Source organism: Xiphophorus hellerii, chromosome 2 (genome assembly GCF_003331165.1).
Source record: "Xiphophorus hellerii strain 12219 chromosome 2, Xiphophorus_hellerii-4.1, whole genome shotgun sequence".
Classification (NCBI taxonomy): Eukaryota; Metazoa; Chordata; class Actinopteri; order Cyprinodontiformes; family Poeciliidae; genus Xiphophorus; species Xiphophorus hellerii.
In genome coordinates this window covers 19020690-19035492 of record NC_045673.1, presented here as the reverse complement: position 1 = coordinate 19035492, position 14803 = coordinate 19020690, and the positions used below count along the sequence as shown (strand labels likewise).

At 38.5% G+C, this 14803-nt stretch overlaps 1 protein-coding gene across 2 annotated transcripts in view; it reads right to left on the bottom strand.

Annotated features, from left to right (window-relative positions):
• Nucleotides 1–14525, bottom strand: part of LOC116734840 (spondin-1-like) — a 96391-nt gene extending 81866 nt beyond the window's left edge. Inside the window, exons 1-2 of one of the 2 annotated variants that reach the window (XM_032586371.1) lie at nt 13973–14525; nt 9959–10065 (exon numbers count right to left, since the gene is read on the bottom strand). In XM_032586371.1, the coding sequence (XP_032442262.1) occupies nt 9959–10065; nt 13973–14198 (333 nt within the window). In that variant the 5' untranslated portion in view covers nt 14199–14525. The remainder of the gene's footprint in view (nt 1–9958; nt 10066–13972) is intronic. The other variant, XM_032586361.1, reaches the window with a different exon arrangement.
• Nucleotides 14526–14803: the final 278 nt, after the last annotated feature.

The following is a 14803-nucleotide window of genomic DNA, read 5'->3' as shown; positions in this document are numbered from 1 at the left end:
AATTTTCTTTGCTGCGGTGTTAATTTTCACAACCTCCCATGTCAGTCACAAAGTTCATAGCAGGCAAGAACAAGCCATGTCAAGTGAATTTACTTCCATCTTAGGTTTTCTTCAAGCTATTTCTTCCTTCCTTAGCCTAAAGATACACATACATTATATAATTCAATCAGTACAGTAATGTGGAATGAAAAGCAGACTTAGAAATATACTTACTTTTATTTCTCTCATGTAAATATCTCTACAAAAGTCAGATTTTCCAAAAGCATACAACTGAGGTACTGACAGGCTGTGAAAATGAATTTTTTTTATGACTGATTGGTCAGAATTTTCTGTATTCTTGTAACTTGTATAAAAGTGGTCAAATATCAAAAGATGAGCTCTGGTTGAACTCTGCATGTAAGCCAAGATTAAGGAACCTTCATTACAATGTTACCCTTAGTTAAAACAAAAAGATAAATATATTATTTATAGTTTAGCTTTACATTTTTATTTATGTTTTATATTTCTATTGAATTGGCAGGAGCAGCTGGATGAGGAAAGAAGTCAAAGTCACAATGCAAGAAGTGTGAAAAAAGGGATCAGTAGACCAGTTACTCAAATGTGATAGTTTGCAGATAAGTAGTGTTTTAAACATGGTTTCTAAAATGCCTTAGGATCACTTCACATGAGATTATGTCTGTGTCACAGCATAAAAAATCTGTCCGAGGGGCATGCTATGGTGGCGTAGGGGATAGCACGACCCACAGTTTAACCCACTCGAGTCCTCAACACAGCCATCGCGGGTTCGATTCCCGGACCCGGCAATATTTGCCGCATGTCTTCCCCCCCTCTCCTTCCCCCTTTCCTGTCAGCCTACATTCATATAAGGGACACTAGAGCCCACAAAAGACCCCCTGGAGGGGGAAAAATAAAAAATAAAAATTTGTTTGAACACGGATAGTCTCTGCACCAACTTGGAGAGGCATGCTGTGGTTCAATGGGCTTGCAATGGAATGCAATGGGCTTTTCATTACATGTTATTGAGCATCCACAAAAATTCCATTATGGTTTGTCATCACGGCTGTGTCGTGACGTGTTGGACTTAGAGTTTCGGTTTTTTGCTTTTTGTTTAGTCAGCACTTTAGTCAGCACTTCAAACACTTTAAAGTGTTTAATGCACTTTAAAGGGCATAAGTTGGTTTTATGTTGAGTTATTCACCCCATGACTTCATTGGTAAGATGCTACTGACCCATTTTTCTGCTAGTCTATATCTGTTTATTCTTTGTATCTGAAGCCAGTCTTCTTCTTCTTCTTCTTGTTTCCCCACCTATTCTATTTAGAATTCTTCTGCTATACAGAAAACAGTATTGCCAATAATACTTGTTCCTCTAGGATAATGCTAATCAAATCCCTTTGTGTGTTTAGACTCTTTGATGCCTCTCGATCCTCCGCCTCCTGCCACCACCTTCTGTCTGCATTTAGGTCCTACACTAACACACATGATCATAGGTGGGAGTGTATCTGGGTCCTTGGCGCTGCATGAAAAAGCATAGTAGCAGCACTGATAGTCTAACCCATGCAGTGTGGCTTAGTTACATTCCTTAAAGAATTTGAAGAAAAACTGGACATGCTGGACTCACATGCTGGATATGTGTACAAGCTAATCACACCCACACCAAGATGCCAGTGGTGAGGAAGCACTCCAAAGTGCACCCCGACAGGTTACTTGCAGACGTTTTATTCTTTCAGACTTCCAGTTCTGGTTCCTCAGAAAAATAATGTGTCTAATACAAATAATACACACAAACAATGTGTGTAATAACGTTTCTAAAAATGAAATTCTTTCCTGTGTAAAAGAGGAAACTATTGGATAATAAAGCTGATTTTGGTTTGGTTGTTGGGTTGTTGCATAGCTCTTCTCATTCTTCCTGTACTGCTGATTCCGCTCTGTGAGGGCATGGCAGCTCATACAGCCAATTCACATGGTCCCCATTAGGCTAATCAGCCTGGCTGCATAAGAGGTGCTAAAGGACAGTCCTCAGTGCCTGATTGTCCATCAAAGTAGTGGTAATCAACCCTTCCTCTTGCGATCTCATTTGATGTTGCCTATATAAGTATGTCATGTCTCTCTTGTGTTTCTCAGTAGACTCACTTGGGCCTTACCTTCCACTGCTGGAAGGACAAACAATGGCACACAAGTACTCGCCATCTCAAGAACCTACCCTACAAAAAGCTACAAAACATAACACAAGAGTCTAAAACAACCAGACATGAAAAATATATATATATGTCAGCAGTACAAAGTCATTTCAATAAAATCAACAAGCCTGTGGGTTTCCTCATGAGGTAATGTTAAAAGGAAAACAGGAACAGAGCTATATTCAGTTAGAGCTTTGCAAACTACAGAAACAATTATTTAAGGATTATCTTTGAGTTTGTGTTATATATCAGGTCACTGTCAAGCTTTGTTCCTGCTTTATTTCAGCTGCTGCTTTTTACTTGTCTTTGAGATTGTCTGTATTCCCTCTACATCTATGGCTTGGGTTAAACTGATTAAGTGTTTGTACCCCAAAAAAACTCCAGACCGTTTATAAAAGATAATCTAACCTCTTCTTATTGCTTCCTCTATTCAAACAACCTCCATTTGTTTCCCAGAGCAATAACACACTGCTGACCTAGATAAATATGACCCATGTCCCACAGTAACACACAGAGGGCTGGGAAAAACATACACAAGCAGAACCAGACATGTATGTCCTGTCAAAGCACATTTAAGCACAAAGACACACATCTTTAAGCAGAGAATGGGCCAATTCAATGAGACATTCACACAGACTTTCAGACTTTTTTCAAACGTTTGACAAATTCAAATGAAAGTCTTTCAGTGGCAGTAATGCGTTAAAAGTGAATATTATTGTTTGAAGAGATGTCAATGAACAACAGCTCCTAGTTGTGGTGTTTTAGAGAAGCAGCATGTAGGCACATTCCAGGACAGCTGCCAGAAACAACCACAGCGTGAGGAGACAGAAAAGCCTTACAGGGAACCTCAACTTCCTTCAACTGTCTTCCCTTCCAGTCAATAAGAGCAGTCATGACACTGATGTAGAGACATAGCTAACCTTTCAAAGATATACTTTGAATAAATTATATGTACTTTCATAATCACTATCATGCTTTCTTTTTTTATTATCTGTGCATGAATGCAATAAGAACATCATATTTGATAAAGTGATTCTAAAGCTAATTTCTCCTTCTATGTATTTTCAGAGTAATGCTTCTATAATTGAACCAGATACATTTCTTTTTTCATAGCTGTGTTTCAAAAAATTTGAAAAGGAAAACATTTTTTTAGCATTTGACAGTGTTTGCCAAAAGTATTTTGTTTCCTGAGTGTAAATGGGTAAATTACGTCTGTCGTTTAAAGACCATAAAAGTCTGAATATGTATCAGACAGATTGCAAAGCCAGATTGTCAACATCAATTCTGCTCATGCTCTGCCCACATGGTTCCAGTCTCAGCTCGCTGCCTTCTCCCTGGTCTCACTGCAAACTCTGCAGGGACTTCGACTTAGACTGCAAGCTGTTTGTTGTTTCACTGAGATGTTGAGTTTTGAACTATTTGAACCCCAAAAAGCTAGATATTTGCACTAACCTTCCCCGTCCTTTTGACCTTCCCATGGCCTGGATTTTTCAACAACTTCACAGAGGTCCTCGAGCAATCTTGTCCTCGAGCTGAAGCTCAACATGTTTTTCTCTTGTCTCAATTTTCACACAGCAAACTAGTTTGTGAAAATTGAAGGGTAGGCAAGTTCAAGCAAAAAAAAAAAAAAAAATCTGATATTGAAACTTTCCTCTCCCTGAGGGCAAGAACTGAAAACGAACAGCTTGTCCATATTTTCCAACTTTTAAAATTATTTTAAATAAATACATTCGGGTGGCATCCCTGGTGAAGATGTGTCCAAATCTTGAGATTTTAATCTTTTACTAATGCTTTTTTTAATTGTCATTGGTCTTTTCTGCTCTTTCACTACTTATATTACTTTTATTGTTTGTGCTGTGCAGTACTTTGGTGCAAAGTGCTACGAAATACAGTCAACATTGACACTGTCATAAGATTTTAAATAAATTGAATGGGTAATCATTTAATGACATCCTATGAGCAACTGATCAGGGTGCCTCCTATGTGCCTCACTTTGAAAGTTTTCAGGCACATCCAAGAAGGACACGCATTAGCCGCATTGGCAGACTCAGACTATATTTCCCATAAATAACATTGAAAGTATTATTATTACACACATATTCTAAAGACAATAGATGGATGAATGGATGAGTCATCAGTGGATCTTATTTTCAAGAGAATATGTATTTAAACCTTATGGTCACATCTACACAGAAATAGTCTGCAGACACAACATCAGCCTATTTCCATTGTCATCTCAATCCACAAACCTAAATTCTCCAGAAAATCCGTGGGGCAAGAAACTGAAGAGAGGAGAAGAGACAATAAGAGAGGATGCAGGACTCTGGATTAATAAGAAATATCCATCTCTCTGTATGGTTCAAACTTATGAAATGTTATGGGAGAAGACTATGCACTGTCCTGTTGCCACAAAGACAGCAGAGCACAGGTCCCAACAGTTACTGCAATGACGATTACGCAAAAAACAATAATATATCTTAGCATAACATTTTCCTCAATAAATATATCCATTAGGTTGGTTAGAAATAGAAAACACAAAGCTTCACGGAGCCTAAATGAGAAGGATATATTTAGGCCTGTCGCGATAAACGATAAATCGATTAATCGTACGATAAATTAAAGCTATCGACGTCATTTTAATTATCGGCACTATCGTCTCTTCCGACCTTTTTCTCTTTCAGCTAATGAGACTGAATGAAAAAAAGCTCAACTCCGGTGCTCTCCACTGACTCCTCCCTTCCTCATTTCCTTAGTGTAAAGCCCAGCGCACACTATACGATCTTAGAACTGTCGGCCGATTGTCGGCCCATTTTCAAAACCTGACAGACCCACACATGAGCCGACAGAAATCCTTGGTATAACGGTTCGATCGGGTTCGTTCCTGCCGTGTGGTGTCCAACAATGGGCACAAAATAATGGCTACAAGTTCAGTGAACTAATTTTAAAACCAGGCATTAATTAATGCTTTACTACAATCTACCTGCAATGCATGTGGCTAGTGTCAGCGTAAAGTCCTGACTGAATGAAAATCATTAGAACCTATTTACGCCACGTTAACGAAGAACAGCTGAAAAGTTACCGGGTTTATCAACTGCGGTAGCAATTTCGCTCCAACTCCTCCTCTTGTCATTTCTATATTCTTTGCATGTTGAATAAACATTAATGTTGTTTCCACATATCATCTCCAATGTCCGCTGGACTTCGGGTTGCGCCGTGTCAGCTGTTTGGGACGTAATTTCCCCTCAGAAAACACGGAGGAGAATCCACGCTTTCTGATTGGCTGCCTGTCACATTCAACAGGCTGCGTTAAGTTCCCAGTCGGGGAAAAACCCCTGATTTAGATCGGGGTAACACACCACACAATCTTAGAAAGACCAACGTTTTAAGATTGTCGTAAGGAGAAAAATAGGATAAAAAAACGGTGTAGTGTGAAATATTGCATCAGGTAGTCGATGTGCCCATTTTCTCTATTTAAATCTAATTATTACTGAAGGGCAACATAATATACAGACTTCATAATCTGCACTCTTTTGGTTGAATGCAGTATTTATTTCCACTTTTACTTTATGTTGTTTAGTTTTTTTTTTCCAAGTGAGTTTTTTGTTAATGGAGACTGAGAATCCATTTTATTTTTGTTTTTGGTTGTTTTGTTTATTTTGTTTATCAGTTCAAGTGTTTAGTGTTCTTTTGAAAATAAACTGTATCTATCTTTGGCAGGAAACAACATGCATTATTACATCATTTTCAGTGTAAAAAGGTCTTCAAACAATATTATCGTTTATCGCAATAATTTTTGAGACAATTAATCGCTCAGCAAAATTTGCTATCGTGACAGGCCTAGATATATTCTAGATTGAGTGTCTGTGTAAGTGCAAAGTGCTTTAATTGAATGTAAAATATAATTGCAATATCAATATGGACAAGGAGAGCCATCCAGAATTTGGACAGTGCAACAATTTTTTATTTTTATTTTTTATCTGGGCTGACTCATAGAGAGCAGGTCAGGGAAAGATAACCCGAGTCTCAAGGGAGGAATGCATGTTCACATGTACACCCAAAGGTCATAAAAGAAAACTGTGGAACAAGACTGGACAGATTTCCAGATGAAACTTTTTTAGCTTAACTCAAGTGTTTCCATTGTTTGGTGCAACTGAGAATATGTATACGCAGGTATTGCACAGATTGGAGCAAGACAATGATTGAAGAGGAGAAGGAAAATATGACAGAGAGTTTATGACCATAGATAGCATGAGAAAAATATTGTGATAAAAGATGTGGTGATTGATTTTATCTGAAACTGCTCCCTCCAGGTCAGAGGTCAATCTGTGCCTCAAGCAAAGAAGTTCAAATATGTTGGTGTCTTCATCAGTAGTGGTGGTAAGACAGAGTGGGAGATGGATAGACATATTGGGGTCTTGTCTGCAAACAAAGCAGTTTCTACTCCAAACTGTCAAGGTTAAAAAAAGAAAGCTCAGCCCTTAAGTGAAGCTCTTGATTTACAGGCCCCTCCAGGTTCCAAACCTCAGCTGCGGTCATGATTAATGGATCATGACCAAACGCAGAAGATCTCAGATGCCAGCAGCTGAAATTTGATGCTTTGTATATTATCGTAGCTCTGTCACAAAGATGATTTGATGGGCTCTGTTATCCTTGAAAGCCAAAAGGAGAGCTGCTGCTCCTCCACATTGAAAGAAGTTAGTTGAGGTGATTTGGGCATCTGATCAGGATTTCACAAGGATGCACCCAGAACTCACCGGGTATATATATGTATGTATATATACAGTATATATATATCAGTGGCGGGCCGTGCATTTCACACCTAGGCCTTCAGTAGTGCTCCGTCTGAGTCAATTCAACCCTCAATAACTATTTTATGGCTATAAAACTTCTACAGCTGCGACACACATAAAAAAAAGCATCAAAAATAACCTGATAAAATTGCAATATTATTTAGGAATATAGCAACATTTTACTCACCAAAAATCCTGATTATTTGTACACAAAATCCATCCTCCTTTCTTTCCTCAAGAAGATTTCAATTACTCTGTTGTGCAGATTATCCGTGCGTTTCAGTTCCATGAAGAAGTCCTTTTCTATCGCCATCGAAGCTAATGCTGAAAGTCGAGCCTGCCCTGTCGTATTTCTGGCATAAGTTTTAGTTAGTAGACTGAAAGTGGCGGACAAATCCTTTTCCCGGTTGTGACAGGCTTGCTAGCTTCGGAGTTGCCCGACCTTGCTTAACAATGTCCAGCTTTTCTTGAAAAGTCCGTCTTGAAAATGGCTTTGACAGTAAATCTCCAACCAAATCCATTTCTTCTCCTCCTTCACCCATTGTGGGTTGACAAACCAGCTATTAAATCAACACAACAACATCTTTGCTTGTGCAGCTCGCTACAGATGCAGTTTGCTAGCTCTGGCTAGTACACTCTTTGACTATCCAATCAGAGCGTGTGAATACGTGCTGACGTTTCCGTACGCCTGTTAGAGGGCCTTGGTGTCGCCAACTCAAAATCTGATTGGTTGAAGCAACAGTTTGATCGACATTTATTTTATGCTACAGGGCCAACAGAACTGATTGTGAAGGTCTCCAGGCAGATTTCTTTGACCCTGGCAACAAATAGTGGCTGAAATGTGATTGGTTAAATGCTTAAATATGAAAATACACGTCTGGAAGCAGCGCAACCAGGGGGCTAGCAATGAAAGGAAGCGGACAGACCATTTGGAATTATGTAATACGTATTCATGGACAAAATATAATTAACATCAGTCTGTGATTCAGATATTTTTAGGCCAGCAGAGAAGGCCTTGCAGGCCCTGACGGCCCACCACTTATATATATATAAAATATATATATATATATATATATATGTTGGTCTGTACTGTATATATATACAGTATATCCATCCCAGAAAGACCCTAGATTTACCAAACAACAAACTGAAAAGTGTTAATGGGAAAAGAGATATCCAAGTTTCCATCCTGGACATGCAAGTGTACAAGTCTGCTAGATGAAAAAGTGAAAAGCTAAGGGAATGTAGATCTGCAGTAAAAGATGAATGTGTTTGTTTTTGCTGAAACTGTCTGACAGAGGTGATGACTCACATGTACACAGATATTAGACGATGCTGTTGGTGCCAGTGTTCAGGTGCAGGGATTTATGCAGAGATCCATTATGCATGTCTTACTATCTCAAGTTCACACTAGGCACTGCACTACTCATTTTACCCACAGCTCTTTGTACACAAATGTTTCAGTTGTTTACTTCAATCCATTCACCAACCTCATGACTTTATTTTCCAAAACACAGCAACAGTCAGATAAACAACACATTAATAGACTGAATAAATGCTAACACAAGCAGAACTCACACACCTTGTCAAGTATGTGGATGCTGAAGGTTTAAATAAGAATTGCTCCAACACCTCTATTCTTTCACCATAATGTAAAAATTACACCAACATATCTTACAACTACAGAGAGCAAGGAAATATGTTTTACTAAAAGGATTCTAGAGCCTATGGAGCCCCTGTAGGATTTTGAAACTGTCTGTGACTTATTAACTGGACTGCAGTTGTCTTGTTAACCAGGATCCATAGAAGCCTGGAGTTTTAAAGAAATGTATCATGTTTATCAGGCGGAAAAAGTGCAATCAAGAACACCTCATCTAGACGCAAATCCTCTCTTCTCAGTCTGTAAATTGAGGGTTCATTTCCTGTCGTATAAAATTTCTAATGATTTCACATAATTCCCATTTCCATATATTCACATAGTAAGAAAAAATATAGGATGGAATCAATCATAAAGACACTTTTTAAGTTAAGAATTTTATGGCCCAACAGAATAACTTTTCAGCCAGTTATTCTTAAGACCTGCAATCTTCTAATTGCAACAATACAGCATCTTCTAATATCTGTGTACCCTATTGCGAGTATTTTTGATACTCGCAATAGGGTCGAGTATCAACAAATTTGGGGTGGTGAGGTCTTTTGTAGAAATTAATCTTGGCAATGTTTTGGTAGCAGTAAAACATATTTATAAAGTTAAATATAAATAAATAAATACATATTTTAAAAGTTTATAAAAGCAACATATTGTCTGTTGATGTGTTCCCATTATGCTGTTTTAATTGACTCAGTATTCAACCAATAATCAGAACCAAAAGTCTTCCACTCTCATTTTGTGAGTCAGAAGCTAAAAAGTTTGGAAACAGCTATTTTTGAACTGCTACTAACAGGAAAGCCATTTCTTGCTGTTTGCTGTAACTCTGGTAGGAATGAGTGTGGAAACACAGATGTTTGTTCCTGTTTACACTGAGAGGAAGGTAATTGAGAAAGTCTGGCTCACTCCTTGGGAGCTCTCTGCTGCTCAGTGGGAGCTGTGTAACTACTGAAACAAACATTTCACATCTCGTTCTCACTGTTTATATCTCCTCTCTGTTCCCACATGCATTTTTCTCCCCTTAATCCTTTTTTCACCTTATTCTTCCTTTGGAGGAAATATCTGGTACTTAGCAGGAACTGGGTGCCATGTTTGCTACACCTTGGAAGGGTGGCACCAAAGACAGGAAGAGATCCTCTATTCTTTTCCATCTCGACACCTACCCAGTATCTGTCAGAAACACCTCCTTTAACCTCCACATCAGAGAACAGCAGGGTGCCGCCTTGTCGACTGCAAGGTGCGCTAAAGCTTGCAAATGAGCTCCTTTGCTGCGAATGTTCCCATAGAACACAGAACACATTCTATATGCGGAGATTCTTCTCCCCACCTAGTCAGGCTTACCTGGAATTGGCCGGCGAAGTCTTCGTCCGTGGTGCCCTCTCTGCCCTCCTTCAGCGCGATGAGAGTAAAGCCTCTGAAATAAGCAGGGCTGCTAGCTAGAAGCACCACTGTGAGGAAAACAAGAATATGAGTAAGTATATATCAGCTCCACAGAGAATCAGGGTATTAAACTGACTTTGGATTTTTCATGGTTTGTCTGCGACGCCCAGGGTCACTGCAGATAATCGTGACAGACGGTTTATCGTAACAGTGTGCATGATGTGGAAGAGTGAAGGTTGTAAACAGCAGCTTAGTATCTTACAAAGGAGTTAATAAAGGAGGATACAGCTGAATCACACTTCCTAGCATTCTCCTCATCTGTAGCCCTCAGTTCCTAGTTAATTAATCAGATATTACTTAAAACGGTCAACTGAGAAACGGGATACTCTCGAAGAACCTGGAGCAGCACCAGTTCTTGTTGATTTCTACTACATAAACATACAGATACATACATAATATGTGCAACAGTTAACATCCTTTAAGCACGACAATAAAATAAAATCGACTTTTATATGTTTAAAATGCATTTAGATTTTCAACAAAGCAAAACCACAAAGAAAAAATCTTGTTTATGATACATAGTTAATCCAAAAGTAACAGATGCTAAGAGTTCTCATAATCAATATAACTGCAAGTATGTTTAAGTATAGTCATATCTACTAAATCAGGTTAAGTGTTCTGACAAAGCTTGTCAGAAAAGTACCTTTTGGAAATAACCTTTATGAAGGTTTTATTTACCCCACATGTCTGCATTAATTTTTTTAGTCTAATGTAATGTTTAAATTGTAATTGTGTTTACATTAACTGCGAGCAAAAAGGTCATCAGAGTTATCAGAAGTAAAGGCTTGAAAAGATCAGTCTGTGTGTAATTAGTCAATATGTGATTCACTTAGTGAACTGAGTTACTAAAACTGATTGATTTTGCAATAATTATCTAGTTTATTAAATATGGCTACATCTTAAAATAAAAAGCCTTAAACTTTAATATTTAGAGTTTTCATGGGGTCTTTAAAAAAAGCCTAAAATTTCAAAATCACAACATTAGGCCAAAGTCTTAAATTCATTTAATTATTACAAGTATTTTATTAAGATTTTTATAAAATGCCAGGACACTTTATTGTGTTTATGGACTGTATTTTTTTTGTTACTGGCAAAACCACAAGATAGACCAACGAAGCTCTGCTGCTAGAATGGGGAAATGCAAATTCAACAACACTTAGCCTCAAAGACACAAGTGAAAAGCTTGGTTAAACCCTGATCCAAACAGCGACTTTGAAGTCTACAAATATGCAAAAAAAAAAAAAAAAAACAAGGCCAGTGGAGTTGATTCAAAAAGAGACAAACTCGTAACTGCTGTGAATGGACTGAGAGAAATGACAGCTGTCAGTCAGTCCTGTTGCTCTCCCCTCAGACATTGTTTGCACTACGGTTTGAACATTATTTCCTTCTCTGTTTAAGATATTTCTCTTTGGGCTAATCTGTTTCTAGTCTCTGAAAATAGCTCCACTCTCTCTCCCCTACTGTTCACCTCTACTCCATCTCAGAGCTGCTTTGTGTGCTGTGCTGCAGAGTACAGGAAGAAACCTGAAATTGTTTTACTGCTTTAGCAAATTATCTTTTGTATGCAGTTATTCATTACTGAAGCAACATTAAACTTCTATGAAAAGAAAGAAAGGTCATAAACACAAAAGAATCAGACGTGAGAAAGGACTCCATGTTCAACCATGCTTGTAAATAATTTACTTTGAACAGCAATGTTAAAATCTGTTTAACATTTAATAACTTAATATAAAGAGATTGTGCAGACTTTGAGGGTTTATTGTTTTAATAAGCTCCTCCTAATTAATCTTCCTCAAAAAAAAAAAAAAGAAAAAGTGTAATAATTATTTGGGTCAGTTTCCTCTGTAAGGTCAGATGTTTTTGTTTTCTTAGGGTTTTGCATCAAATATATACACCAAGTGAAAGCAGCATAAAAATAAGTCTAACAACTTTTTGTTTTACAAAAAACACAAACGTATTCCCAAGAACTGGCTGGATGTTTTTTTAGCACTTTGACAGTTTCTAGAAGCACTAGACACTCAAATGGAAATACATAACTATCCAGAAAGAGAATTTTGCATAATAAATTTATTTTAATGTCATGTTAGCTATTTGAAAATATTTATATTGGTGAATCAATTTGCAAGAACACTCCCAAACCCTTCACTTCTTTGCAAAAATGTTCATACCCTTTGTACCTTATGTCGCCTTACACCACAAGCTTCAGCATATTTTAATGTGACTTTATGTCATACAAAGAAAATTATACTGAAATCTGATCATTTTAGCATGCATTTGTATTCAGCTGCATTTATTCAGATACCATTACATAAAATCTGCCTTCAGATCTCACCCAATTATGTGAAATCTCAGTGTAAGTCCAGCTGTTAAACACTACTGGTGAACAAACCGCATCTTTAAGACCAAGAAACACCTCTATGGTCAGGAGTATCTAAGCTTTGAACATCTCACACAGCACTATTCAATCCATTATCCAAGTATGCAAAAAACAATAGCACAACCAGAAGTGACAGGCCAAGCATATAGTGTTAATCAGGGAAATGGTCTATGTCTGTTCTCCCTCTGGAGGAGTGGCATGTGTGAGAGTAAGTGCAGTTGCATACTCCACAATGTGGTCTTTACAGAACACTAGGAAAATAACCCTTTTATTTAAAACAAAACCATTATGAGTCCTATTTCCAGTTAGCCATGCACAAAACAGTCTGAGCATAATAATTTTGGTAAAAAAAATAAAACATGGTGGTGGCAGCATAACGTTGTGAAGGTAAATACAGACCAGTCCTGGAAAATACTGCAAAAGACTCCAGACTAGGGCAGCACGACAGTCTTAATATACAGCTACAATTGAATGGTTAGTTTTAAGGCATATTTATTTGAGTCCAAATGTAAATACAGTTAAGATAAATATTTGAAAATCAGAGATGCTCTTCATCCAATCTAAATTGGCGTTACCCATTTTCAAAGAATTTTTTTTAAAATTTGAGATATTAAACTATAAACCACACGCTGAGTCTGACGACTCCTAAATATGATAAGTACAAACATTTTAGATTTTAATCATTTTTTTACTTTCATTTTCATTCTGCTTCACACCCTTTGTGTTGTTCTATCACAACAAATATTGTAGTAAATTAAGTTTGTTATGTGGCCAAGTATGGAAATATTCAGGGGTAAAAATACAAAATTTACTTCATCAATCACCTGCAGGACTTTGTGCAGCAACAAGGATAATTATGCCATAAATAAGATGGGCAAGCAATTCAGGTTCAGCTTCAAGATCTATTTTACAATTTCCTACATCTCTTTACATTTATTATATATTTTTTTTCAGTTTGCTGAAAAAAATGATCAAATCCCAGCTTAAATGGTTTGAGTAACCTTTTGTGAGTTTTTGTTTAAATGGTCGATTCTGAGTTTGAAACTTTCAAGGCGTTCTTCTGAGCTCATCTGAAATCACTGTGAGAAACTCGCCCCTTTTTTCACTGTGGCCAAACACATCTGGCCGGCCGGATGGGAACTTAAAATTTGTTTTGTCAACTTAATTGGATCCAGATCTGTCTGTGTGTGTCTCGAAGCCCGTATCTGCATGTTGTTATATGAGAGATTCCACTTTCAGGCAGGAAGAGAGGAGGAAGTGAATAGGCTACACATTTTAACATTAAGTAGCCTTATCAAACGGTATCTCCCAGCAGGAGACTGAGGGAGACTTGCTTTGGAAACTGGATCTCCCGCGGCTGCAGTTTCCACTTAACATTGTAAAAGACAACATAAATTAAAAAAAATTTAAAAAAACATGTTGAAGAAGTGCTCTGTTTTCAATTTGGTACAATTTGGTAATCATCCATTAGTTTAGTTGGACGCAAATTCCCGTACTGTACTGCACGGCAGACTCTGGGAAGAAAAGTGAAGATGTACCTCTGTATGTGCTGCCCGGCAGGTAGGTCTCCGGGTCCCCCTCCACCCTGATCCTGAACTCGTGGTGCCCTTCCCGCCGGGTCCCCTGCGTCTGCGCCCGGAGGATCCGCCCGCAGTACCCGTCCGACCTCCCGCCGGCGGGCTCCTCCACGAAAGCAACGGCGTTGCACAAAAAATTCGAGACAAAATAACCCTGCAAGAGCAGCAGATGCAAATACATTCCCATTTCTGAACTGCCGCTCGGAAATGACTGTGCAGTGGCTGTTCAGTTAAAAAAAAAATTTAAATTAAATTAAGCAGACAAAGACCAGCGCTTGCTCCCTCCTGCCGGGAACTCCCACTGAACTACAGACGGAGACAGCGATGCGCAGAAGGAGACCAAGACAAGTCCATCCTGAAGTGGAGAGAGCGCGGCTGGAGCTCTGCGCGGTGTAGCGCTGCTTATAAGAAGAGAGGGGAGAGGAGCAGCAGCTGCTGATTCTGGATCAGTCAGTGTGATGTGCTGGAGTGGTAGAGAGAAGATAGGAGGGCTCTGCGAGCAACGGTGCGGCGATACAGGCGATTATCTCCCTGATGCGAGACGAGGAAAAGTTCAAACTGACTCCCAAACACTTCCTCCCCTCTCACACTTTACTCACACAAGCAGTTAACTTGCGGTCTGAATGTGCACAGATGCAGAAACGTCTCGCTGGAAAGTAGCCCCATGCTTTGCATTAGTTTATTGTATTAGCCGTTTGTGGCATGACATCACTAGTCATGCAACGGTGCAAATAATATTTGATAAACAAGAAATTTATCCAAGAATCTATACATTTCCATCTACTATGTGGA